The sequence below is a fragment of the Euwallacea similis genome, chromosome 3, assembly GCF_039881205.1.
Source record: "Euwallacea similis isolate ESF13 chromosome 3, ESF131.1, whole genome shotgun sequence".
Taxonomy (NCBI): Eukaryota; Metazoa; Arthropoda; class Insecta; order Coleoptera; family Curculionidae; genus Euwallacea; species Euwallacea similis.
This window is the reverse complement of record NC_089611.1, coordinates 4,799,938-4,827,779: the sequence shown is the minus strand read 5'-3', so window position 1 is coordinate 4,827,779 and position 27,842 is coordinate 4,799,938. Positions and strand designations below refer to the sequence as shown.

The 27,842-nt window shown below is 37.5% G+C and overlaps 1 protein-coding gene across 2 annotated transcripts in view; it reads left to right on the top strand.

The window, feature by feature from the left end:
- The window catches only part of LOC136419874 (nephrin-like), a 177,457-nt gene that overhangs the window by 142,019 nt on the left and 7,596 nt on the right, over positions 1 to 27,842 (top strand). For both annotated transcript variants that reach the window (XM_066406455.1, XM_066406456.1), the window contains exons 5-13: positions 9,563 to 9,793; positions 12,431 to 12,582; positions 16,728 to 16,872; positions 17,079 to 17,209; positions 20,094 to 20,253; positions 20,706 to 20,803; positions 21,062 to 21,257; positions 25,891 to 26,003; positions 26,706 to 26,898. In XM_066406455.1, coding sequence (XP_066262552.1) covers positions 9,563 to 9,793; positions 12,431 to 12,582; positions 16,728 to 16,872; positions 17,079 to 17,209; positions 20,094 to 20,253; positions 20,706 to 20,803; positions 21,062 to 21,257; positions 25,891 to 26,003; positions 26,706 to 26,898 — 1,419 coding nt within the window. The remainder of the gene's footprint in view (positions 1 to 9,562; positions 9,794 to 12,430; positions 12,583 to 16,727; positions 16,873 to 17,078; positions 17,210 to 20,093; positions 20,254 to 20,705; positions 20,804 to 21,061; positions 21,258 to 25,890; positions 26,004 to 26,705; positions 26,899 to 27,842) is intronic.

Sequence of the window (27,842 nt, the reverse complement as noted above, 5' to 3'; positions counted from 1 at the left end):
CAAAGTCTCTAAAGAGTTCCTTTTACCACAAATTCGATATGAGTTCTCGGGCTGATGGATGAAGTTTATGGACCAAAAAACTCATAAACACCCGACTAAGTTATCTCGAAAATATATCAAAGTGACATGATCCTTAGCTGATGTATAAAATTCATTTCCGGGCACAAAACCATTAACTCTATAAGAATAATTTCAGAAATCGGTGGCTTTTTTATCGAATGGAAGAAAAAAGTATAATTAAATATCCGGCGAGATCCAGCGTCGTTAAAAATTTTCCAATTATCGAGGATATTGTCTCGCGAAATTTAAGACTTGCTTAAGGACATTACCTTTTTTGTTCGACATATTTTCTTAATTAAGTCAGCGTAAAAGGCGGCTATGAAATCTTTGTGATTCGGAGGCGACTGATAATTACGTGTTTTTCACGGCATCCACGGTGTTAAGTAATTAGGAGATGGCCTAGAAAAAGAGATATTTTATAGCTGAAAAGGCTCTAGGACGTAACTTTAAGCCAGTTTTGAATGTCCCAGATAGCAGTTGTTGGAATTTTTGGAATGTCCTTTTTGAACCTGTTTACACCTTAAATTTTCGATGAAGGTTTTGATGCATTTGAAATGCAAAACTTGCGATATTTCACAAAATATTTAGTCACACTCAACTATTTCCATTACTCGATATACTCGCATACATCTCTCCAACCCGATACGTGGCACATCGCTTGGAAGGAAACAATATCACGGTTGTAATGCAGAGGATCTAAATTGAAGTAACGTGCTATCTTCGTAACATTTTCACTTCCACGCTTTCTCGCTTGTTGTCTTAAAACCGCATAATAGAAACCGGATATTTGAAATTGCAAATAGGATCGCGAGTTTCCCGTCACCGTTCGTGTTCTGATAAATGGAACTATTATCTTTACCCTCTACATCTCTCTTTGTCGTCTAGGTGTGCTTGCCACAGATAATTATTCGAGCTGTATCGATCTAGATCTATAAATCATTGTTTCCGATATAGTTTTGGTGTGGTGCCTTCACAACATTTTTGGCCGATAATATTAGCGAGAGAATTGTCCTGCAGCGCTCCGAACGAACCTGGATGTATGATACAATTAAAACCCTTTTAGCAGCAATATAAAGTAACTGCTTCACCACCCTCAGGCGGATTGAAATTAGGGCAAATACCTTGACGTCGAGAATCCCAGCTATCACTAATGTAACAAGCATTAATTTGGTAAGCTCTAAAGCCCATTAGCTTTGCCGTAACACATTCGCAAGAAGTATTGTCGGCAGCGTTTCAGACGCTACAAGATCTTTGCTGACACAGAGGGGATTAAATTGAACTAACTTGTCATCTAGATAAGGTTTTCACTTCCTCGTTTTCTCCTCTGTTTGTGCCATTTACCTGCGTAAATTTCAAAACTTCCCTTCGACAATAATGTCTAGGTACAGCATTTACGCATTATTTTCACGTGACTTCTCTCGCGTATTACCATGAAATAAATTTCAATTTGTTACGCGTCCTGAACCGGGCCAACAGCATTGTGTCCCTAATGGAAAAACCCAAAAATTCCATTAAATTGATGGAAAGGACATATAATATATGTACAATATAATTTCCCGAGAATCGCTTTAAAGCAGGACGTGTTTCGATTTGAATAAGGCACTTACGTTCTGCAGATATCGTACAATAGATCCTCCGGGGACTTCTCCACCTCCGGTTTAAGCGATACGCTTTTCATGGTTTTTAGGGGTCCTAGCCAAGACTGGTTTGCTCTACATTTTACGAATTGGATGACGCAGCCATTTGAAAAACAGGAACTTTAAATATTGAGGGTCTGCAGGAGCAACAAGAAACAATTCTTGAAACCCAAACAACATCATCTAAATACCCGAAAGCCCGGCTATGCAGTTTAATCAGTTTTCCCCCTGCTTGGAGTACATGTATGCATTAAATAGTTAGTTTGACACGAGTTCATAAACCCTTTATGGGCAGTCCGGAATAATGTTGCTCTGCAGGACCGCGGATCAAACTTCGCAAGTCCATTTAATCCTGCCGAGATCGGGCAGTTTGCATCTTAGCCAGGAGCCGTGTTTTACATTGTTGAATCAGAATAGCAAATAGGGCAACAATGATGGCCATGGGCCCTTTGCATATTATGTGTTTAGTCGGCGCAAAGCGATTATGAAGCATATGTTATTGGATTAAGTATCTTAAAGTTCATTTTTAATGATCAATCGTATTTTTGTCGGCCCAACCGCCTTTCGTGGCGTGCATTGTTAGAATGGATTTGATCAAATTTTAAGGGGGAATCAGCTGTTCGACAATTTAAATATCACGTTCTGAGGAATATTCAGCTTCATATCATAGTCACCCTCGTCTACTGGCTGATATAGATAAGTGATTGTCAGATCAGTTATTGCATAAAAATTCTTTACATGACAGCTATCTAGCTTTATCCCTAAAATCGACAAGAAATGTTGATAATGAATTGGAAGGATCCCGCATGATGTTCCCGGATTACAAAAATTGCAAAAATTGTAATTGGTCTTACACTGCATGTGGTCTAATGGCAAGACGAGGATTATCGCGGTTAGAGAAAATTCTTTGATTTCAAGCATTTCCCCTACGGAGTCATCGGGAAAAACAGTATAATCTAACTTCGGTAAGGGTATTTGTTCTCAAAGTACTAGTTTTTGTTTGTTCCCTTCTCAACATGAAACATGATTGCATTAGGGAAACGGTATTAATTTTGCACTAGCGAATATCAAAGAAGCAGATAAGTCATAAACTTAGAGATTGCAGTGTTCTAGCTCAGCTTGTAAAGGGAGAATTGCTCCCAGGTAATTTTAATATTATTTCGAGACTTCAGGGGATATTCTACTCGGCATTCGATAGTTCAATCTTTTAGGATCGCTATGTCAATATCGTGGTAACTTTAAGAATTAAATTTCAAGTCGTTTTCTACAACAAATGTCTCTCAAATGAGAGAAATTAGCAGTCACTATAGGCTGATTTCACAAAGATTTCAGTGCTCTTTTCTTAGAGTAGGATGAACTCTCCTAAGAAGGAATACGTCAGATTGCTGATTTTTTGAGAGAATCATCAAACCTGCCTTACTCCGAATTTTAGGAGGATGAATTGAATGGTGAAATTGCAAAAGATATTGCACTGTTCCAGCTGCAAATTACAAATGTTCTATGCCAGATTTAAAATATCTTGCCAAAATTAACGACCATGCTTTACTTGTCGACGCAGATACCCCCATATCCCTGTAACTTAACCCGACAAAAACGCGGTCGTCTGTTAGTTTGTCGTTTTCCGCACTTTTTTAGATGTATTTCTCCTTTTTATTCTTGAACAAACGAGTTCCAGGATTTACCGTATCAGACAAAGTAAAAGAAAAAGTCTGTGGCAGTAAAAACCGATCCGTTCCCGTTGTTGCCTTCACCACGACACATTACAAATATTGGGAACGGTCGAATGTAAACAGCAGAATGACTGAACACAAAGGCTCAAAAGCACAATGGGTAATAAAACTTTCTGACTTTTTGATCAAATACTACTGTGTTGTAACTTGTTCCTGTGAAATGCCAGCAGGAGTACTCGGTTGTTTCCGTATCACCTCCGTACGGAGTGAAGTAATCGTAGTTGAACTTTATCAATTTCTAAAGTTGAAGACTTCTTTCGAGCTTAAAAGGTAGCGATGCAGATATGAGCTATGACTGGAACAAAACGCTCAAAATAGTTGCCCATTATTTTAGGGTAAATGGCTCGATTCAAATTATCAAACTAGTTATAACTTCAATTTAACGTCTGCGAAAGTTTAATAGCTCGCGAACAAAGCAGACAAGCATTTAATACCCCTTTAAAAAATTTGCTTTGGAACATTTGCTAACATCTAAAAGTTCCAAGCAAATACTGGACCTTTAAACCTTTAAAAAGCCCTTACATACAGGTCCTAAAGCACATCGCCCATCAAATGGCTTAAAAGGGAAGTTTAAGAATTTCCTTCCTGGAACTGGCAGGACTTAAATCTTGTCTTGACTGATGACTGCAGGCGAACACGGATTTCCTTTGGGCTCTGCAGAAGGACAATCGCTGTTTCAGGACGCTACTACTTAATATTGCGATTTAAACTAGATTGGTAGTGCAGTCCACCTTTAGTTAGTTTAAAACACATAAATAAAAGCTTCTTGTTTTTCTGGTTCACTCGGGTGCTTCCCTATTGTTTTAAAATAAATTTACGGAATTATACGAGTAAATGGGGAAAAAATAAATCGAGGGATAAATGTGGTTATTTTTATTATTTTTTGAAAGCTCTTGCTCCTCATCGCTTCAGTGTTTTAAATAATGGCGTTCCAAGACCAGTAGTTGTATTGAAGTAAAAATGATTTAGTTCAATTACTTTTACATCGACTCGCGTCAAATAAAATTCATTTTAACCATTTGTTGATTCTGAAATTCTCCTCTTGAAAATTAATCTCTCTGCTTTAGTTTTTCTTTCCATCCATTTAGTTGAATTTAGACAGAGATTCACGGAGCAGATCTTCTGCCATTTCGATTTTCCACCCTTTTCCTCTTCTTTCTTCATGTCTACCTTTTTGCTTGATGTTTACTGTTTCGATTCAGGTGATTAGTGAGAGGTCCCCAGATTTCACGTATCAAAACTCAAAGTATGATTTATCGAAACTTCAGTGGAGCTTAACGCTGTTTCCGGATGGATGTTTCGGCGCTTTACAGGCTAAAGTGTGCAAAGAGTTCTAAGGCAATAATTTTTCATTTTTTATTTTAAAACTCATGTCCCTCAGTGCTGTAACATTAAAAAGCAGTGGTCTGGAGCCAGAGTAGTTATGTAGCCTGCACCTCAAGAGGTTCAAGAAGTATCTCCAAAACTTTTCTAGCTACTTTTTAGAATATGTTCTCTGTATGAAAGGAATATTCTCTACTGGTGTTTTCAAATCCCTACCTGAAATAACGAAAGAGTAAACAAATCAAATACATAACGTGAAAAATGCAGTTGAAAAGCTCAATCCTCTTGAGGTAATACGTATCTCGATGCTTTTGGGGAGATTTTCGTATTACTCTCATAGATTTATGTAATTTTTCATGCATAAAATATACACAGCATATCGGAATTACGATTTCCATCATGCGGCATAAAAGCAAACATGCTGCGTGTAAACCGAAAATTCCGCATTGTATTACCTATAGAAGAACCTAATTCTTGACAGAGTTTACATTCCAATAAATCCGGGGCGCATTTCACATTCAATTTCCACCCTCAAATTTATGGCAACACTTCCTCAAATTGCTGCATATTTTTCAGACTGCTAGCTCAGAGAAAAAGAAAGTTTCGCAATTCCATTGGCCCTGCAACCGACGTATAGGTTTCCCTAGGGCAGGTTTAAGCAAATGTTTGCTTTTAAATATATCCGCTAGCGGGAAGACGTTACCGACAGGGAAAGAACTAACAGTAGTTTATTTAAAGTTAAATTCCCTTCAGGGTTTAGGGGCTGTCACTAAAGATAAGTTACTCCTTTAAGCCAAGCTTAGAGACAGCAAATTGTCGACGTTTTGGTTCGCTGTATCTTGAGTGACTGCAGGCCTTAGGCCTCACTAAGAGGACTTCAAACTACACATAACTACTTTGTCCTCTCGGAAAAAAATTCATAGAAGCAAAATTCCACCTTACGCTGGGAAATTTCACCGCCATAAATTCCTGAGCAACATATGTCTGAAACTTATTTAGCCATCTTACCTCTACACACATCCTCTAGAAGTTATTAATACAGTTAAAGGGAACACGAAAGCGGTAAAAGGAAGTCGGGATTACTAGAACGTCTGTTTTTGAAAGAGAAGTATAATGTGCTATTGTATTACCTAATTTGGCCTAACGTACCATGAACTGTACACTACGAGCATTGTAAATCAAAACTCATTAAAGGAATAGCACTGGTGTTGGGATATTGTTACCAACTGTAAACTAACCTTTGCACTTTGTCTTCTTGTTGATTCTAACAAACCTATTGTCTGGCACCGTCTAGATTTTAAAGGTGTGTGTGCGGTGTCAAGTCCGGCTATGTCCACTTTTATCTTCTCCCTTTGATTTGTTTGCTACGAAGTTGTAATTTTGCTGATGATACCGCAAACTTGGAACAAAAGCAGGATACTATGTAACCCACCGTTGTACTTATTAGGGAGCTGAATGTGACTGTGGCAGGAAAATGGATAATGTGAAGTATAGACTGCAGCAGACAAAGGGAAAGGTCTTATCATAGCCGTTAGAGAAAGAACGAAAATCAGGTAGGACAAGATTTGTCTTGGGCTTAAAGAGAACGCTTTAGTGTTCAATAGCAGTAGGAGCGGGTTAATTAGGAATTTTGGAATCGATAAAGTAGGCAATAATTAATTGATTTTCATACGAGTGAAGTTAACTGTTGTTGGTTCTCTAGAACTAGATCGGCGAGCAGCAGTGGATGGCCTAAGTTCTTCAAGCGACTAAATATCTAATCACTGGTTGTAAAAATATCTATTAATAATCGTCTAATTCAGCAAACTTCAAACTTCTCATTAGTCTGCTCTTGCTGTTATTAAACAGCAAAGCTCTCTTGTTAAACCTCTCGAAGTAGACCTTGGAGCTCATTGCACTGCTTCATTCTTGTTTTTTTTCTAATGAATATGATGGCATCCTTCCCTTCGTCTACTATAATTTATGCTTCATAGTTTCCATTTTCCTGTCACAATCAAATTTAAATTTTATATAACACTCGTGACTGAAACCTGTTTATTCATTCGCAGAGCTTTGACCACTCGCTACGGTCGTAGGCCTAATTATTCTTCTCGTGAATAAACAAGGGTCAGTAATTGTATAAATAACCATTATTTGGAACAAATTTTCCTTGACCTTTAAGTTGAACTCTTTGAACTTTATTTATTTATCTTTACTTTGCAGGGGATTGACCTGAAATAACGTAAAAGTTTCCTTCCTGGTCTAGATTGCCCCTTCTGCGCTTTTTGAATGATGCAAACTATTCTAGGTTTATTTAAAATTGAATGAACAGACTAATTTGTTATAATTATTATTGCCTTTTTTGAACTAAGTTAAACTAACCTGAACTAACTAACCAACCTTCCATAATTTGATTTGATAGGAAGCACATTGTTTGCCACCCATTAATTCTTCCGAAGTCCCCGGAGCAAGCTGGAAATAACTTAACTTGAGTTTAAACTATTTTACTCTAATTTGGCCTTTTCCAACTCACTGGGAAAACTTTGGCTTGGTATTCGCCGTTAAGAAAGTGCTCGTATCAGCTCTTCTAATTTAACTAATAGTTATGAGAAATATCATGTAAGGATACTGTGAAAGTCCCAGATCGTTACCTTGATGCTGTAGGAGACGATGATGATAACACTGTTCAATATTCCTAGTAATCTCCATTTTTAGTTGCAGTAAAAGAATGTCATAAAAACTGCTGTGTTGAAGGTTTGTCACAATAAGGCCAGCACTCTAATATGAGCTCCACATTCTAGTTAACAAAAGGACAAAACAACTTTATTCTATTATGATCTCTGGCCAAATAAACGGCGAGAATGTATAGAGCCATTTCGAAGTTTCGCACTTCTATTTCCCATCGAAAAGTTAACTCACTTTAGCGAAAGTTTTATTTAGGACCATATACACCTCCGGTGGCAACTTTTTCAATATGTTTCCAACTGTTTAGATATGTAAGCATTTCAATTTATTTTCTGTTGCTTTTGGGGAAGTTGTCCTTTTTGGGCTGTGATACATCGCTTCACATGTTGGAAAACAAAGTAAGACGAAAGCCTTTAAGCCTAGCCATGAAGTATTTTGAGGTGCCGTAGCAGGAAATGACGAAAAACTGCGACTCTACTTTTAAAAGGAAGCAAAATGCCTTCTTATGATGGCACACGGGCTTTTCCGATTCTGAGTCCAACTTACTGTTAAAATTTTATTCTTATAGTGTTTTTACTCGAATTGCAACCTACTTTCGTTGAGAAAATTGCTGATAAAACTCAGCAAAATTCCTCTAACTTCAACGTTTTCAGTTGGCCAACGACCGATCATAGCAAGATTTGTTTTAAGTCTGTTGCAATTCAATTCGCATTATGTTGGTTTTGAGAAAGACCGGCGGTTTGGGCTATGATACATTACAATCCTTGCGGAAGACAAATTGCTCGAAAATATTATTAGAGAATATGATCAATGCTGAGGTATCGTCTTGAAATTCTTTTTAGCTTGCTAGAAATTTATGAAAAACTAAAAACTTTTTTTGAGTAGAAGAACCTGGGATTTCCTTTTGCAATGACACGATCAAGGTCGAGTGCTCATCGTTTGTCTCGCGAGTGCTCGCTTTCCTATCACGAGTCTCATTACCTTTTTGGTCTTTTTACTGGTGTTTTTTTGTCACATTGAAACCTATTTTCAGCGAGAAATTTGCTCAGAAGCCTCTGCAAAACTCCTGCAATTTGCGTCAGGGATTTCTTTTGGTGCACGCCCCATCAATACAAGATTTGCTTTTATGGCCGTTCCAAATAGGAAAATTCGTACTTTTTATGTAACCCTTTTTTAACTAATCGCTGACTAATGTACCCTTCGCAATTTAATCGGACCAAGGTTGGCAACTTCCACAAACAAATTCCAACAAATGCGTCTTTATCCGTCCTTTTTCGAATGCCCCTGGGTTGACACTCGAACCTCTGGCCTTTCCCGATTGGCCCGAACTGATAAGAGTCATAAAATCCAAAGTTCGAAAACCAAGATGTAAAAAATTATAGCAATAAAAATTCCGAAAGGACAAAATGGAAAACACTTGGCTGAAAATCAATGAGGGCGAATTTAAAAGATCGACTGATCCCCCGAAATTTTTGGGGAAGTTTTTGTCCGTCATTATCTTGGGATGGGGCATATCTTATTATGGGATGCGCTTGGATGGTTAAAATATTCTTTTTTTTTCGTGAGGGAAGCTTAAGCGGTTTAAAGGGAAGTTAAGCCACGAAACTTTAGATATATATTTTTTATTTTTCGCAGATGCTTCACAACTTTATCTCTAAGGACAATCGGAACTTATTATGGAGTTTAAGAGATATCGAGGGAAATAAATAAAAATAAAGCCTTCCTGAGGAATTTAAGCTGACAAACATCAGATTGGTCTCCACATCGAATCGGGTCGTTCAGTTTTTTGCCTTCAAAACAATTTATTACGTATAAATCTGAGATATTGTCTGGCGCACTATCTCGAAAAGTTTTCTGTTTCGAACGGCGCTTTATACCGGAATTTATTGCTTCACAAGAAATCTAAATCATTTACGGTAACGTGTACAAATTCGGCACATACATTTCTCGGACAGGACAGATAGATCATGTTAGGGGTTTAGGAATAGCGCAATATTGTCAACGAGAAACTTATTTCTACGTATTTTTCTGGATTAACGCGGATTTCCCGTTGATTTGTTGCTTTACGCAGTCGAACCGTTTCCATCAACGTGTCCATTTTTTATTTCCTGTTCTAGCTAAATTTACGTGCAATATGTCATGTTCCAGGTAAACCTCCGCCGAAAATCACGTGGCTTATCAACGACCAACCAGTCCAGAATGGAAGCAACATTGGAGTATCATCCACCACGATTGTGCCCAATAATTCCAGGGTAGTTAGGAGCGACTTACGCATTACAAATTTGAGCAGGAAGGATGTTCACTCCGAGATGACGTGTCAAGCCTCCAACAATGCCAAAATCTCCCCTCATGCTGCCACCCTCCATGTGGATATGAATTGTAAGTATCAGAGGAAAAATTCAATTTCCACTAAATGCACCAGTGAAGCATGAAATTTCATTCAATACTCCATCCATACACTATTAAACGCTCATATTACCGTTAGAGCATCATTTGCCCTATCCCCTGGATAAACTGAGTAATTGAATCCGGAATAAATCCAGAAAAAAGACGCCAATTTTACGGCACATATCGCAATTGGTATGCTCTTTTTAAACATGCCTGCCTCTGTTTGTAATGCTCCCAGATGATTTTTTGTAGCTCTCGTTCAATTTGGACAATCCCATTGTTCGTCCAGGCTCGTCAAATGGGCTATGTGAAAATCTATATGCTTGTGAGAATTGCTTATCGGGTAGCAGTGTTGCTGTTGCATGATAATGAATTTTTTGATATTCGAGATGTGAAATTGTACTTTCATCTGATGTGGAGAGGATTCGAGACTAAATTTCAATTATTTGCATTGCACCCATTGTCAAATCTTTTTGCTTAATACGGTTCGAGATTTTTTGACCCCTTGGCCCTACAGTAGAATTTTCAACCAAAGGGCTTGTAGGCATAAATGATGAATTGAAAGGGCCATAGCAGACACTTTCAATGGAGCAGATGCGAACTTGCGCCACACGAGTTTGGCCTGTTTGAACTTTCTGTAAGTTTCGTAATTTTGAACGGGAGTGTCTGCTCCGGCCCTGTGATACGAATAGGAAAAATAAGTTAATTACAGGACCGTGTAATTAACTCTATTTTACTCCCCCAGTTCTCCTCTGTTCTTTCTTTACTCTACTGACAGTTTTTTTAGTCATTTTTTTTTTATCAAAAAGACAAAATTTTGTGAATATGGGCATCAACCGAAAGCGTCGAATTGAGGTTTTCAGCGGCAGCTTCAGATATTAATTTAATTTTTTTAAAATCGGAAGGGCATCAAGTTATCTTGAAATAAGGGAAAACATAAAATGCGCTTATTGTAAATAAGCACAGAGAAAAGTTATTTGCACGTTTTGGAACAAATCTGCCATCTGCTCGATTAAAGCGAAATATGGGAATCATAAATTCAAATACTCGATTCCAGATACATTTTCATTACCAAATGGTAGTTTTTTTAAATTTATTAAGGACATTTTAAGGAGCTTCTCAATGGCTATAAATGCAAAAGTTTCGTTTCCTTGCGTTGCCTGTGAGTACAAATTCAAGTCGAGGAAGCCATTAGTTTTATCATAAAATCCAGCAGCTCGGTTGTCTAAGTCTATTCACAGGCGATATTGGTGAAATCCCCTGTCTCTCTGCGATTGCCATTACATCATCCAATCTGGTTGCTCCATGATCCTAATCAATGGTCGTCTTCAATCGCAACCCAATTCACTTTCCATTGTCGAAATTAAAAATAGTTCGGCGACTATAAATCCACCTTCAATTTGAAAATCTTTGGCGAATTGAATCGAAAGGTATTGCATTGCTCGATCTGGTTGCTCAATGATTGCCTGCCTGAGGAATGCCCGCCTTTTTCAGAAAGTGTACAGTTTAGGTGGAGCAAGCTTAATATTAGTGCATTTTGGATTTGGATGTGAGCATCTCGCGTAGCACATCCCATTCCGATGAATTATCAAGTGTTTTTATTGTTGTTTTTACTGTTATTTGATTTTTCGAATTTTTATTTAAAAGTTCTTTTCAGTTGGAACTGGAGCTTTTGGATTCGTCTAGGAATTTTAAGGACGCTTCATGCAGCGCACCTTATTCTAATTAATTACCAAGAGTCTTTTATCGTTCTTTTTATAATTGTTTGATTTGTCGAATTTCTGTTGAAATAGACACTGCAGTTAAAGCTGAGCTTTCGGATACGTCTTGGAATTCTGCGAACATCTCACGTAGCGTACCTTCCGCCGTTGAATTATGAAGCGCCTGTTATTATTCTTTTTACTGTTATTTAGTTTGTTAGATTTTTATTAGACAATTAGAGCTGAAGACTCTATGCGGGTACCGAAACTGGAAGTTCGCCATATTTTACCTGCACCTATCTTCCGGCCGAGCCGTAAACGTCGCCCAAACATAAAACTAACGCAAGAAAGCATTATTCCCGTAAAAGAACAAAGTAAACCCGATACAACGCTCCATAGCACATTACAGCAATTTTATTGTGCACAAAATACATAAAATAAACGTTCCCTCTCCGAGAGCATTCTGGAACGCAGAATAATAAAAGAACATCGCCTTCGTTTATTCATATTTATAGTATTCATTTCGGGCAAGATAATCTACTTTAAAGGGTATTTCGCGGTGGAACCAATAAAAAGTTAAATTGGTTTATACGAGATATGATGATGATTACGGGATTAAGATGCAATAAATACAAATTGGAGCAGAGTTTCCGTGTTGTGAAAGCACCTTACGTCATTCGAGCTTTTTAAAGAGAAAAGCCCTTAGTCAAAACACGATAAGACCGTTCCCTCTTAAAAAACTTAATTAGAGAAGCGGGCCGATAAATTTCTGCTACATAAAATGGCGACTTTTTATCGGGATGATTTAATATTGGGAGTGCTTAAATTGCGGCAGCGAAAGACAAATTATGGCAGCTTTTACGAGGCTTTTAACGAACAATCTAGTTTCTCGGTCGTAGGTTTATGGCTTTTTTCTTTACTTGTTCAGTTGGACCATTGGACGTGAAACTGCTCGGGCCACATCAGCCACTGTCCGCAGGGCGCCGTTTCGAACTTCAGTGTCAAAGTACTGGGTCCAGGCCGCCAGCCACCATAACTTGGTGGAAAAGCGGACAAAGATTGGAACGATCGAAGGATATGGTAAGCGAAAGCATCTGGGAATCACTTCATTATTTTAAGTATGCGAGATCGATCTCCTGAAATTCCCTATATATCACAAATTTCAACCACTTTACGGAAATCTTTGTAAGTTCTTAACCTACTCAGAAAATAAATTTCCCATCAAAGTAGCCCAAATCTAACTTGCCTCTATAAGCTATAAACTTTCTCTCTTGCTCTCTTTCTGTCAGTTCCCGAGATATTTACCGACTTTAATATTGATTTTCTCGATTTTGAAAGTTTCTCTAAATGAAGATTCTTCAAACTGTATTATTGCTCAGTCCCAAAGGAGGTATTTAGGGTTCATATGGGATCCATATCCGTAAATGAGACTGATAATTATCACCCCAAAATCAACTGTGGGCACAACGCGTTCCTACCCAACACTCCACCCATTAAAATGCATCGAATGTCGTGACCCTGCTGCATTAGGGCCTTGATTATGTGTTTTGCGCTGTACTGCAAAATTAACCCATTACTACCATCCCCGAATGGGGGTCCTTAGAGCCACTTAAGGAAAAAGACTGCATTGTTGCCAAATAGAGCAACTCCGAGCTTTCTTGGCCAGGAGACATTAATAAGCGAAATATTTAAATGAGAGATGAATTCCACCAGCATGTGAATTGTGTTGACATTTCTCTAATGGAAGGGACCAAAAGGAGACGTTTGATAAAGTTGTCAAATGCCGGCAAACTGACTTTTGTAATAAAGAACTTTTTCGCATTTGAACTACGCTAAATCGTTTAGTTATTATTTTTCCAAATGCTGGAGTTTTAAATTAAAATCATAGAGTGGCCACTCTTGGCCTCTTTTTCCCGGGAAAGCTCCAATAAGACCGAAACGAAAAAAACTCCAGAGAACATTTGTCTGGTGATTGTCAGATGGCCTAATTGCACTTCTTTCCACGATTGCAGACAAGATGAGAATCGAAAGATCTCGAGCAGTTGAGGGTTTGCTGAGCCTTAAAATCGAGTACGTTAAATACTTTCGTAAAATAAAAACTGCGGAAATGAAGTATGAATGGGGAAGAGGGCTCATTTGGATGCCCAAAGATGATTAAGGCAATTTAAGAATGGGGGAGGGTCCAAGATAATGGAGGTAGGGAGTGCTGCAAAATTTATGACATGGAAAAAGTATCGGAGAGGTTTTTATTAAGAGGAGGATTTGAATAGAAATTGGTGTAAGGTAATACGAGATGGAGGCAGTTTTTGGCCAGTTGTCTAATAGTGTTTCTGACATAAGCAACAATTCCTCGAACACCTGTGTGAGCTTGTTCAGTAAATGAGCACACACTTTCAAGGCGACTCAATTAATTTCATGGACAACAAAAGCAGAAGAAGAATTCCTTCACAGTGTATGAAATCAAATTAACTCGAACTATAAATCTTACGTGCATGCCCCGTCACTGGCACGTAATAAATCATGCGCACGTTCTCTGCTTAGAGTTTTCACTAACATGGACAATACGATATGCGTTCGGTGAGATTGAATACATGGGAGATTAAGTCGATACTTTCAGGCCCCACCGGGGGAATTTCATTAAAACTTTCGCCTTAAAGTTGGGGAAGTTGGAATAATTTTTGTGTAGGCAAAAACATGAAATATGAGACGAAAAACAACGGGGATTTGAAGGATATGTGTCGGGGATTTACTTTAGGGTGCGTTGACTCTAAAAGTTTTCTGGAAAGTACAGTGTTGTGTAAGCCTTGGATTTGTATAGATAGCAATTCGTTTATGGTCCAGAAAACTGAAAGCCTATTTGCCTAAATCTCGATATTGAGGAAAAAAAATATTGGGCACCAAACTTGCGTCCCTATCGTTGTCCAATTGAGGGAAAAATTTTATATTCGGACGTGAGAATTGTGCCCCACTAAACCTCCATCCAAAGATGCTCACAGAGCCCAACCAAATATGGTGAAGCTTCAGTCGGGTTTGCATACTCGAAATTTTACGTTTGGAGCTGCAACACTTTTATCTAGACCATCACTAATTTAGTGTAATTTCTGGCTTTAAGGTGCTAGTCATGATATTTTAATGTTTAAAGCAATCCTCTCCCAGTTCGCAAACTTATAGCCATCTAGTGTCCCATTGTGGGAGTATACTTTCAAAGAAATCCTCATTTCTTCTTCATAGCCTTCAGTTAACTGGTGCTCTATAAAAAACTGAAATTAATGTGCCACTAGGAAAATACGGGGTGCAACCTGTAAGGAGAAAATTTTTCAAAGTGTATGGAATTGAATTAAGTCGGGACATAAATCTTACATGCCTAGCGGACCCGTCAGCGACAAGCAATAAATCATGCAACTGCCTCCTGTTTATAATTTTCACAAACCTGAACAATCCAACAGCAGAAATGGATACCGGATGATTGTATTGCAGTATATTTCTGAAGTTTATTTTGTGGGAAATTCGATTGAGACATACCGTCCACCAAGGGCTGCACCTCGATCTGTAAAGGAACGAAAATCATCTCACTCTATAGGAGAAGAGGAACTAAGAAAGTACAGTCAATAACCTGCATTCGCTACTGTATCACTGACACCTTAAGAAACCCTGAGTATTATTTGTAGGAACAACATCCTTTGAACAAGCAAAAGATAGCAAATCTCTTAGAGTAAGCAAAACATTAGGAAGAAAAGGAACTACTACCTTTTCGTTCCTATCGCAAGACCAGAAAACTCTTAATACACTTTATGCGAAACATTTCTAAGCGACCTTTTTTTGTGGGGTTGTGTTAACTGTCTGCATAAAGGAACAGTTCAACGTGGTCGAAAGTGGACATACAATCGACTTCTTTTTCTTGTAATAAAATTACTAACAATGAAAAAGAGTTTTCAGAGGACAAAACTTAAGACATGATTGATAATTCTGAACAGAAGCACTTCAGAGATATGAGGAAGTGTCTTATCGATCGTGGCCCTTATCGCAGCTCGAAAGAAGAGCCAGTTTCCTCTCAGGGCTCAGTATTTTATTAAATATTAAGAGGATAAATAAAATGTTTCAATTTTCTTTCTTCCTGCTAAAGATTCCAAGTTACCTGTTACAAAGAACTCTAACCTTTGGTACTTGCAAAACTTCGAAACAATTTAGGCACCTCTTGCGTAACTCCCTTAAAATATTTAGCTCGAGAGAAGAGGAAAAACGGCGCAAACATTAATAACACGAATTCCTCTGGAAACTTTTTACGGCTGATTATTTTTTATGAAACCGTGTAGATTCATATCGAAACAATTTATTACCCTTGAGGGGTCGGGCCAAGCGAATATTTATATTCATCTTCCTCATTTCTTATGGGGAATCGAGGCTGATAAGTCCAGCTCGAGATAAGTTTCATTATTTAAACTCCCAGTAGTACAACTTACATTATTGATCACATTTATCTGAAAGAATGTCCCATTCGATTTTCTTACACTGCAATTTTCACGCTGTCCAATCAGAGAATTCAACTAGTTCCATCGCTAGAGACACATACTTCCTGTAATGCTGGTTATGACCCCTTTTAAAGCTCCTCAGAGGGCTCGGAACAGGAAATAAGTTAGAGGATAAAGGATTTTCTAATGCATTAAGAACGAGTCTATTTGGCAAGGCTTAGTTGTGTTTAGAATTAGCTGCTGAAGTAGTAATAGTCCTCTAAATATTCTCAACTATGCACTATAAAGTGAAGAATAAAACCTTGGATTTCAGCTTTTGGGTAGTCATATACTTTTATTGCCCCAATCCAAGTACCCCTGCAGCTCCGCTTATACATACCAAAGTATCCTTTTAACGAGGTTCCGACTGTGCAACATATAACCCTCTTAACATCGGTATTCTTCAAACTCTTAGAGTTGTTTTTATCGTTATTAGAGCGTACCTTAAAATTAATTTCCTCTTTCCTCCATTTCTGTATCCCCAAGATTATTTCCTAAATATCAGAAAACAGTTATCCTGAAATCGATTATACATTTCGTTTGGAAAAACAAGGCAGTACGTAACGAAGATAATGGACGCCGAAGTCGGAGAATTGCGGTATAAACAGCTCCTGTCCCCCTTGGGAAAATATTAATTTTTTGTTAGAGTTGTATTAATATCGGCCCGATGTTGCCTCGTAGGAGGGAATTTCGTTAATTTCTCTCCATGCTTTCCAGACTTCAAATGACGGCAATACGACCACTTCGACATTGACCTTTATCCCGAAGAAGGAGGATGACGGCAAGTATTTATCCTGCAGGGCTGAGAACAAAGCTCTATCTTCTGAGAGTTTAGAAGATGGATGGAAGTTAGAGATTCACTGTAAGTATTGAATTCCGGATTTAAACTTCAATGTCCCTTAACACCCTCCAAAATACGTATGCCAGCTAACTCAACTACATAGTCTTTAACTATTCAGACAGCGCGACTGCAAATTAACAATCTTCAGCAAGGAGGAAACTTTTGTTAAGACGTTCTGCCTTAATCTTGGAAAACTATAAAATCTCACCCTGGAATTTGTGTTCCAGATACGCCGGAAGCCCGGATAAACCTGGGGATATCCCTTAATCCTAACGCAGTTCGAGAAGGGACCGATGTTTATTTTGACTGTATTATCAACGCCCATCCTGCCGCTTACAAGGTGGAGTGGAGGCATAACGTAAGTAGAGATAATAGTTGTCTGTTGTAGTTTCCAGGATGGCTGCGTTTAGGTTGCGGCAGGTGGGACTGAGATCTCAAAAAGAGGATGGAAGTTCATAATTAAAGCAGAAAGGAGAATGAAAATGCGGTCCTGGATGTCTTGAATATTCATTATAACTCTCAAGTGTAATAAACGAATATAGTACCCGAACCATAAAATAGGTAACAGGTTTAATTCCGTGTCTGACATCACTAAAAGGAAGGCACTCCGGTACTTGTCTTGGAATCTTGCAGTGCGTAATTAAATCGCGCCTTCTGTAAACAGGGCGCCTTCTGTACACAAAACATAGCGCCAACAGTTGCTCAATTTTCGATCAACTGGAACAAAAACATGTTTTAGAAACTTGGCTTCCATTGCCTCAAAACTTGTCCCCAACTCAACGTTCCTTCCCTACCAACCCTTTACTAGGCTAAACGACCTATACGAGACAGTAAAACATAACACGTGTAATAACTATATTTAGTGGCCAATAAACGGATCTATTTTGCTGTTTTTGCAACTATCTATAAACAGTGCAATAAGCCATATTCCAGTTAAAGTTAAATTGGAACATGCGTCGTAAAATGATTGATCTGACGAGCCATAAAATATAACTGTTCGTATGTTTGTCTGAGTGTAAATCGAATTTGAGGGTTATCAAATTTTTATGTCTTGTGGCTTTGTAAAATGCCAGATTATTGGAAAATTTATCTCGAGATTCTGCGGGGAATTGAATGATTTAATCAAGTTTGAGTCTTGATTAACAATATTAAATAGTCGCTGCAAGATTCCTCAATTTCTCGTAGTAAAGTAAAACCCGAAAATTCAAAATTCTTATCAAGATTTCCAGAATTTAATTAACTTCTAATCAAAGTGCACTGCAGTTAATTAAACTTCAGGTAAAATATACGCTTCGACGATAGATTAAACTGTCAAATCCCTTTGTGTATACGAAACTTTGCTCCAAGGTATATCTACCTGAGGATATGTAACAAAATATTAAGGGTAACGGAATAAGGAAGCGCAAAAGGCAATGTTCCAGGATCGCATTTCCCACTAAATTTATCTGGTAGGTGCGTTTTGGATCATACAATAGAGAATTAGTTTCAATCTTACGTTATCACTTTTGTGGTCCAGGATCTCACACTTTTCAAATTTTCCATTCATTCATATTATAGATGTAGTATCAGGTTTGATACTACTATAGATATAAGATGATGTTTATATCTTTTAAATGAAATCATGGGTCAGAAAAAGTATTATAAATGTGCGTTTATTAATACAAAGTGAACAAAGCGGAGGACAATGTAACTTATGAATTTATAAACGCGGACGCGACTCTTGAGTTGCCAACAACCAACCGAACCCAGAAGAAAAGAGAGCTTGTACATGCCCTGTAAATCTTTAAATACTAAAACCCATGATGATAAACCATGGGCGTACCCTGGCTAGAATGCCATCTGCACTACCCGCCGCATTAAACCGTGGCGTCTTAGCTGAAAATTGGAACTGCAACTATAGGGCCGACGAAGTCTATTGCAGGCAATTTCAATGTCGACCTAGTTTATTGCGGGGATTTCCAATATCGACCAGGCATAGTACGGGAAATTTCCATACTCCAACTAATGCCTACCAGGACCGTACCTCAGGGGTATATCAATCTTAAAGATAATACCTACTATCTAACATATATCAAACTTAAAAGTAACACCTGTCTACAAAAATACACCGACAGTCAACTGCGGTCCAACACGGAGAAATAATTTCAATCTCGCTTTGCTCTCTCTAGTGATTTTCGACCATTAATGAGCACCTGCAATTAATGGATTTGAAATAAATCCCTTTCAGTTTCCGTTTGCATTATCCATATTGCACTATGTCAAGGGACACCCTTCGAAAACGAGGATTAATAGTCGTTATTACCATATTGCCTAGGCTTAGCAAAACGCTCATTTGGACTACATACATATTATATTTTCCTTGCTTCTGATTTATAGTAAACAGCAACCCGAATACAAAAAGATATCTATCAATCCCCGTTGGGATCCTCCGATTTTAGCCTATTTTCGATACGATATATCCCAAGAAGTTATATATCTTCGATTCATGTCGTCGGCTCAATATTATCTGGTAGTAAACATGTAATTTAAAATATTTATGTGCTTGCCAAATTGTCGTCGGTGACATCGTAAAATACGATGCACCATAAAGCTATAAAAATTCTCATCTATTTCAGCTACTTAGCTGTGTGGAAAATGGAAGGGTGGCACTTTTTAAAATGAAAATGTCTTTATTATATCCAGGATGGACTACATTAGTTAGGAAATTCTCTCACGGATAAGAGAGGCGTAAGATATGTGTTTTTGGAAACAAAAACATGTGTCTCTTATGGGATGCACCATCAATGCATAACATACGTTGGGTCGAGAAAAATCCCAGGATTTTGCATCTATTTGGAGATTTATATTCAGTATGAAATATAGAGGGTTATTTCTCCTCGTAAATCAGAGATCGAAAAGAAGGACATAGAGAGACATATTTATTGCAGTATTCTTCCTCCTATATTTTGCATCTTGTATGAGGATTTTTACGAGATTATAAACATATATAGTTTTGCTCCTGGGACTGATATAATTGGATTGTGCCAGGCTATTTCCGAGCTAAACGAGGAACTAAGATAAGTTATAATTTTTATGGTCCAAGATTCTGCCTTCACAAGGTAGTTCGGGTTACATATGCAACAAGCGAATTTTTAGATTTTTTGCAATCTACGTCGTTTCTTATCAAAAAACTTCCCTTCAATATGTATTTCTCTCGAATTCATTTAAGAGCTAAATTTATCCAACAATTCATTCCGTTCCAGGGTAAACATCTTCAAGTGAACACGAACGCAGGCATAGTGATCAGCAACCAAAGTCTAGTTCTTCAAGGCGTGTCTCGTTCCACGGCAGGCAATTACACCTGCGTGGGTTACAACTTGGAAGGAGAGGGTGAAAGCAACTCTTTCTACCTCAATGTTTTGTGTAAGAAGGCTTCCTCGCTAATTTAAAATATTGCGTTCCCGAAATAACTCTCTCTACTCTTTGCAGCTTGAAAAATATTTTACTAAATTTAAAAGGTCCTCGAGCAAAATTTTCATTAAAACTTTCGCGCAGTACAAGAAACGAGGGAATGAATTAGAAACGCCTTCTTTCTCACAACAAAGTTCATTTACGGAATTATGAATTTATGCATCCAACCCGAAAACAAGAAGCGAGATATTCTTTTAAAGATCCCTTTTGAATTCCTCTTTAAAACATCTCCTTTTTTGCTCGTAGGACGCAACTTTCGTTGTTTCGCGATTTGCTTTAAAAAGTTGTGAGTTACCAAGTCGTTACCCGACATTTGGGTTTAACCCGATGTCCAAAAGGGGAAAGGTTATAATTTTATTTCCTCCGGATTTTTCCTAATTTACTTAATATGAATTTATTTCTAGACGCCCCAACCTGTAAGCCGGATCAGACCAAGATTTACGGTGTAGCCAAGCAAGAGAGAGCCGAAATTGTTTGCCAAGTGGACGCGAATCCCCCAGAGGTAACTAAATTAAAACCCGAAAGTAAACAATCCGCAGAGAAAGTCGTTTTATTTTTAATTTGCTATAAAGGAAAAGCTGGATTTGTCGAAAATTTCCGGACTGGTATTTATGTGCGAAAGTTTATATCAAATTATAGCTTAAGCTTTAGTTCGAAAACCGTTAATGGACGGTAGTTTCGTTTTGTTTTAGTTTGTTCATTTGTTTGGTTGTTTTATCAGTACAATAACTATAAATTATTATTCCAAATTTCCGTTTAGGTCAACTTTAAATGGACTTTTAACAACTCAGCGGACTCAATTGATGTCACCTACATCCACAAAAAGATAAACGCCTCAACAAGCATATTGTCGTACGCTCCCGTACAAGACCTAGATTATGGAACTTTATTGTGCTATGCGTCCAACAATATTGGGAACCAACGGGTGCCTTGTGTTTTTCACATAATTGCTGCAGGTAAGTTTCAGTGGTAATTTACATATGCAATAGCGAACCACAACATCGATTTAGTGAGCCAGGAACGAAAATATTGGTTTTCCAGACTTAATTTTATGATCAAGTCGTTAATCATGAAACACCAATTTTGCAACAAATTATTGCTGAAAAGGGTCTTCATGATCAGAACGTCGTCATCAACGGGCGATCACTGGAAATTGGAAAGAGAACTGTAAATTGAGGAAAAAATGGGAAGAAGGTAGAAATTGTCTGTTGTGGTCGTTTACTACAATTAAGAAATCTCTACGATAGGCATATTTATGTCGGACACATTGTGTTCAATACCAAATGGAAAAATTTTTAAATTGAGAAGTCCGTTTTCTTCCTACGGGATTACGGAATACCACAAAAGAAAGAATAAAAAATTGTCTATTTATAGCACTCCTGTTTCGTTTCTATTTCTAGCCATTTTAAGGTCCGATATATACTTCTTTCATAGTTCCACCCAAGCCAAAACTGATATTTTATTCACTATAAACGAAAACATACATCGAAGAAACGAATTCCCGCCTCGGTCATAACCTACACATGCAAATCACCTTGGGAATGCAGGCCTCAAAGTATTCGGATATCAAACTGCCTCTGAAATTTTTACGACCTAAATATGCTACGGAAGGGCAATAATTCCGATGCTAAATACCAACGAGAAAGGTCGAACTATTCGTATAATTCGGCCATTAAAGTTGGATTTTATTGCCACCAATAGTACCTTGAAATATACCAAGGGATGTTTTATCTGAATAAAATCAATTGCCGAAAAAATATCTTTCACTCCCCTTTTCAGTATTATTTTCCTTCTCTCTCGCCGTTGCCGACATCGAAGTATACTCAAAGGGGGCGTATTACAGGGGTGTAGGATATCACTTAGCAGCCATTGTACTAAAGTGATGAGCATAAGACTTATGCATGTATTGTTACCTTTGAGGTGGGGTTGTGTTTCACAATTTGCGTAGAACAACACGGAGAACAAAGGTGACTTTTTAAAACAAGATATGGATCGTGTTCCTCCAAGAAATACCTTGATGTAAACAGGACGGGTAGCAGGGCTATCAGGAAATAATTTTTGCAGACGAGCAAGTAAATTCCTGAAAGTGGATTTAAGCAAGCTGCCGGTACTGTTCCTTAAGTAAGTGTGTATTAATATCGTCCATCTGTAAGTCACGGCCTGAATATATTATTCCGCTTATTCAGCAGCCCGAATTGCAACAACAATCGCACCTAAGGGATTCGTCTCATGACGGAGCGAACGGAACTTCTTATCTTATCAGTGATTCTACCTACAATGTTATTTCAGTTCAGCATGGCATAAACCACTCGAAAGAAGATGCATCAAATTGTATGTAAAACTCATGTAACATGAGAGCAAGCAATCTAAAAGCCTGCTGTTTTCCTTCACTTCTTGAACACTTTATTTCCTCGTTTGAACAATGGGAAACAAAACATCCCCCAGACAGGGGTAATCTATTTTTCACGTGAAAAGGTAATCGCATACGCAAAATAACTCAACAATAAGGGACAGGGAAGAAACACCCTGCTTGTTTTCGATCTGTGTCAAGTCTGTTTTCGCTGGAGTTAAAATATTTGCCCGACTCAGCACTTTTCTTGCATACATTTTCCTTTGTAAGTCAACTTTGCTCCCTGTTTGCGTCATCCATACCGGGTCCAGCCAAAAACATTCCAGATAATTAGCCGAAATACGTGTTTTTAATTTAAGGTCCAATCAATTTAAGCTTGTTTTTCTTAATTAGAAACCATGAACGTGCTCCGGATTTTATTCTGCGCACCCGTGCATCGAACAAAGTTTTTAATTACAAAAGGCACATGCTAATTAAAGGCCTTGTTTTAACCCGTGTTTTTTTTCGCATTACAGATTCTTTATTCCTTACGAATAATACGCTATAGCAAGTTAATTACGGCGCTTACATACAAATACATTTTTATTTTTCATCGCCGCAAATACACTATTTGCAAAATTAAATAACGCTGGACCTCTCGGTAAGCAGATAGTGGGTAATTTGTGAAATGTTTACGAAAGGACGAAGTTTAAAAGAGTGAATTTACCTTTTGTTCTGAACATTCCTGCCTCATGCAACGTTAATTAAATTATCCAGGAAACAGTTAAAGCAACAAGAAGGAAATAAAATTGCGAGCTCTCCCTCAGATCTGAAATCAGTACAAAGGGAAGGCCGCGTGCGTTGCGTGTTTGGTGTAATTAAGGCTGGCGGGTTACAGATTTATGCCCTGCGTTGATTAGATCGATGAAGCAAAGTGCAAATTTGCTTAGCGCAATTTGCGCCCTTTGCCCTCGAGGTTAAGCCATGCTAGGCCTGGGATTTCTCTATGAAACATATCATAAGCTGATTAAAATGTTCCACTAAATCCCACCTCCCTGAAAGAAAACCAGAGAGAACAAAAACTCTACTTTTTTGTAGTAGCCTTTTCATATCCCTTTTTTGAAGAAATTGAAATTTTGCGGCTTTCGACTTAGGCTTAACTACATAAGAATAATAGAACCTCTTCTAAAGCGAATTTCAAGAATAATATAATTTCAAGTAGAGGGAAAAATTCTCTGTGCAAAGGCTTTAATCACCTCTGAACATAACTACGCTGGCTTCCTTTATTGTAAAGGCAAAACCATGTTGAAGTGAGCACTAATAAAATCTAGAAAGACCGTTTTATAACCGCTGCTCGCGCAAGTTTTTGTCATAAGAAGAATAAGTAACAAAATAACAAAAATCCCCAGAAATTGCCTGAGTAAAAGCCTGTAAAATTTTTACAACTATGCTTGCTCGCCTACTTTCGTTGGCTTTTACAATCGCTAGAGTATAAAAGTGCTTCCTTAGGGCAAGATTTCGTTGTGTAATAGAGTCCTTGGCTACAGATATTTTAAAGTTTACACAATTCCTCTTATAAGCTTCAGTTACCATACGAAGATAAAAAATAAAGGGGGAATTCAAAGAAAAAGACTGTTCTATCGATCCAGCACAGAACGGCACATGGAAACTGTTAAAGTAACCGGCAACGCAAATGAATAGGTCTAATCTTCGTTATAAAAAAATGTTTAAATATTATATGGTACCCATACTCGATGTGTTGATAGCACATGAATTTAAGGAAAATCATCGTGCTAAGCGCATTGACATCTGCGATTTACTCTCTAACCGAGAAAATAATTACTTATTTCTGAAATGTATGATAACAGGCGACGAAAAATGAATCGTCTACAGCAATGTCGTAGGTAAAAGATCTTGGACCCAGCATAATGAGTCAACCGAAAACAGTCGAAAATCGGATATTCATCAAAGAAAAGTTATGTTATCTCTCTGGTGAGATTACAGAGGTGTCGTTAACTGAATAAATTGAATAACTAAATCAAGAAGAAGCGCCCAAGATTCGTACCCGCGAAAAATTGCTACAACTTGGATGAGCTGTTTTGTCACGTCCACCCTATTCTCCAGATCTAGCACCATCGAATTATCATTTGTTTCAATCACTGCAAAATGCCACTAATGGAAAAATTTCACGACTATTGAAGATGTAAAAACGTACTTAGACCATTTTTTTGCTGAAACAGAATTTTTTTTTTCAGCGCTATATCACGAATTTGTCTTAAAGATGGGAAAATCTTTTTCATCAAAATGGGTAATGCATATTTAGTATTGTTATCACTTTTAGTGAAAATAATTGTATTTTATTTACATTGTAAAATACGCAATGACTTTGTGAATAATCCCAGCAAATTTCCTCAATAATTTCTGAGTACATCCTTCATCCATTATACAGGATTTTGCGGTTCCAAATCGTTCCAATTCCATTTCCCTATGAAAATAGTTAAGAATGGAAATAACCAAATTCCCGAAGGGACATCGAAAATCAGCAAGGATAATGAAATAAAAATAATTGAGTGCGGAAAAAATGATTTTGTCAGTGAACTACGTGGCATGCTATAAAGATTGTTAACGACCTCATATGCGATGAATAATTTAATAAAAGGCAAGTAAAGTTTAATAAAAAGGTACGAAATGACGTAAATGGATATTTACGACATTTCGTACGTACACTTTTATGTCAGCAAAACAAATAAATGGAATGTTAAAAAAAAGGCAGAGTATCGATATTTTTCTCACGTCCTTAACGGGAAATATGTAGTTGGACAGCGGTCTACATTTATCTGTAAAAACACGAGGGTAAGGTATATTGAAAAAGACTCTAGACTTCCAATTTAGAGAAGTTTTTTTGTACAGAAACAATTGTATTTGCCAAGCATGTATATGCATGTTATGTATATTCAGCACCCGGCTGCCTCCTATTCCCAAATGCACCGTTTGATTCATTTTTATGCAGCCCGGTGCTAACTGAATAACAATGAGTCTTCAGGAATTTTAAAGGTAAATTTTTATTCTCTTGGCGAGTCCTTTCGAAATATGTTATTGTCTTAGAGCAGAGAAGGTTGCAAAAATGATTATTGAATCTCTGAAAATTACTTTTATCGCAAATGTCTGATTTGGTTATTCACATTCACATAGAGAAGCAAATGGTTTAGATTTTTTCACAATTCAGGAAATATGAACCTAATTTTTTTCTTTATTTTCAGCCCGTCCAGATCAGGTACACAACTGCTCTATCAACAACATCTCCATGACCTCGCTGGAAATTCGTTGTTCCGAAGGATTCAGCGGAGGCATCCCTCAAGCTTTTCTGCTGGAGGTAAGTTGATCCGAAATGTCGACTTTTCGTCGCAGACTGGAAAGGATAATCTTTTTCAGAACGTCATTTCAAAAGAAACCGAATTAAAGTTGCCGAATGCAAATCTCGAGCTTCATGCAAGAGCCCGACTCAATTTATTCCCGGTCTTTCTTCATAAATAACTTATGCTAAACTTCCAAATAAAATTCCGATTAAAACATGGAAAAATTTAAGTCAAATTGTCAAGTCAAACGTAATTTAAATTACCGAAGGGACCGAAGTTTTAACAAGGAGTTTTAAATTGTCATTCGGGAATAAAGGCTGCGTTGACAAACTTTCCGTAGTAATTTGTTTTAAAGTCGAGGAATTTTCTTCGGCGTCTTTATTGCCGTTGCAAGGTATTTTGGGAATAATCGAAGAGGTTTTTTTGGTAAAACGCTTTTTTTCTTTTGTCATCTCGTCTTTCTTGGAAAGCATGAATTTTTTCTCTCTGGGAAATTAAATAGAGTCCTACAAAAATCATTTACTTGTCTTTTACACTTACACACGGATCCGTTTCAACAGAAATAAAGACTGAAATTTTAATGAGCTGTCCTCGGTATTCTTCTACTTAATTTTTAGTAATTTCCATTAACACGTCAGCATTTCATTAGACGTTGAGTTTTATGATTAAAAACGCTTCAGTTTTTGCTCTTTATTTTAATACTCCTTATCTCGATTTAGTTGATGGACTTTAATGGTCAAGACGTCAAAAACATGTCTTCACCTGCTCCGAGGTTTACCCTGAAAAATCTGGATCCAGGGGCGCAGTATCAAGCATTTGTTTACTCCTACAATGCGAAGGGAAGGAGCGAGCCCATAATTTTGTCAACAACAACCTTAAGGTTGCCTGAAAAGCAGCTTACTGCCGAAAGAGGTATGTGTAACCAAATTTTACATTTTTAGACCATTTTTTCAATTTCGCCACAAAAATTGATCGATCGATAATTTTCAAACGAGTCATTAATTTTTACAAGCTTCCTTAAAATTGTACTAAGTTTAGTACAATTTGCTGTGTGCAGTTCGTGCCAGCAATGCAACTTCATTTTAACACCAGTTTAGAAATTGTACTAACATTAGTACACTTTTTATTATGGCTACTTTTCGTAATAAAGCCATCATTTGAGAAGCATGACGCTCAGTTCCTTGGAACACTCTATAGCAAAGTACACTAATTTCAATCATCTAAAGGTACTACTTAGGCTGGCGCAGAAGTAAGTGCAGTGAATATGAAATAAGCAATAAAATTACAAAACGGAAATTTGTAAGCAATTTGGTTATGTAATGGAAATTTGCATGAAATTTGCTTGCAATTTTCCTTGTAATTTTATTACTTGCTTCATATTCATTGCATCTGCTTGTGCGTAAACACTAAAAATTCCGAGCTTAAAATATTTCTTGCAGAAGATAAATCGCGTATTCAGTAAAAAATGTTATATACATTTACACTATATGGAGTTTTGCTGTCTCACTATATATGTACTTTACAGCGTCAGTGAAAAGACCCGAAACTATCGATTTAATCCTAAAAACCGCTGAAGATCTAGCAGTAAAAAATGATTTGGGGGAGTTGGGCAAAAATTGCGAATTTGTTATTTTCCGTTTCGAATTAACGCAAAAATAAAATTGAGCGTGAACAGATTGATTGAATCAGTTGCACCCCGTCAACACTACACAGATTACTGACGCCCCTAATATATGATTAAATGCTCAATACCAATAATGAATGTGTCCCCACTTTAAGCATCCTGTTGTTGATCACCCTAAAAAAGCGAGATAATAAATGATTGAAACAGAATATTGTGCGTTGGAGTGATCGTA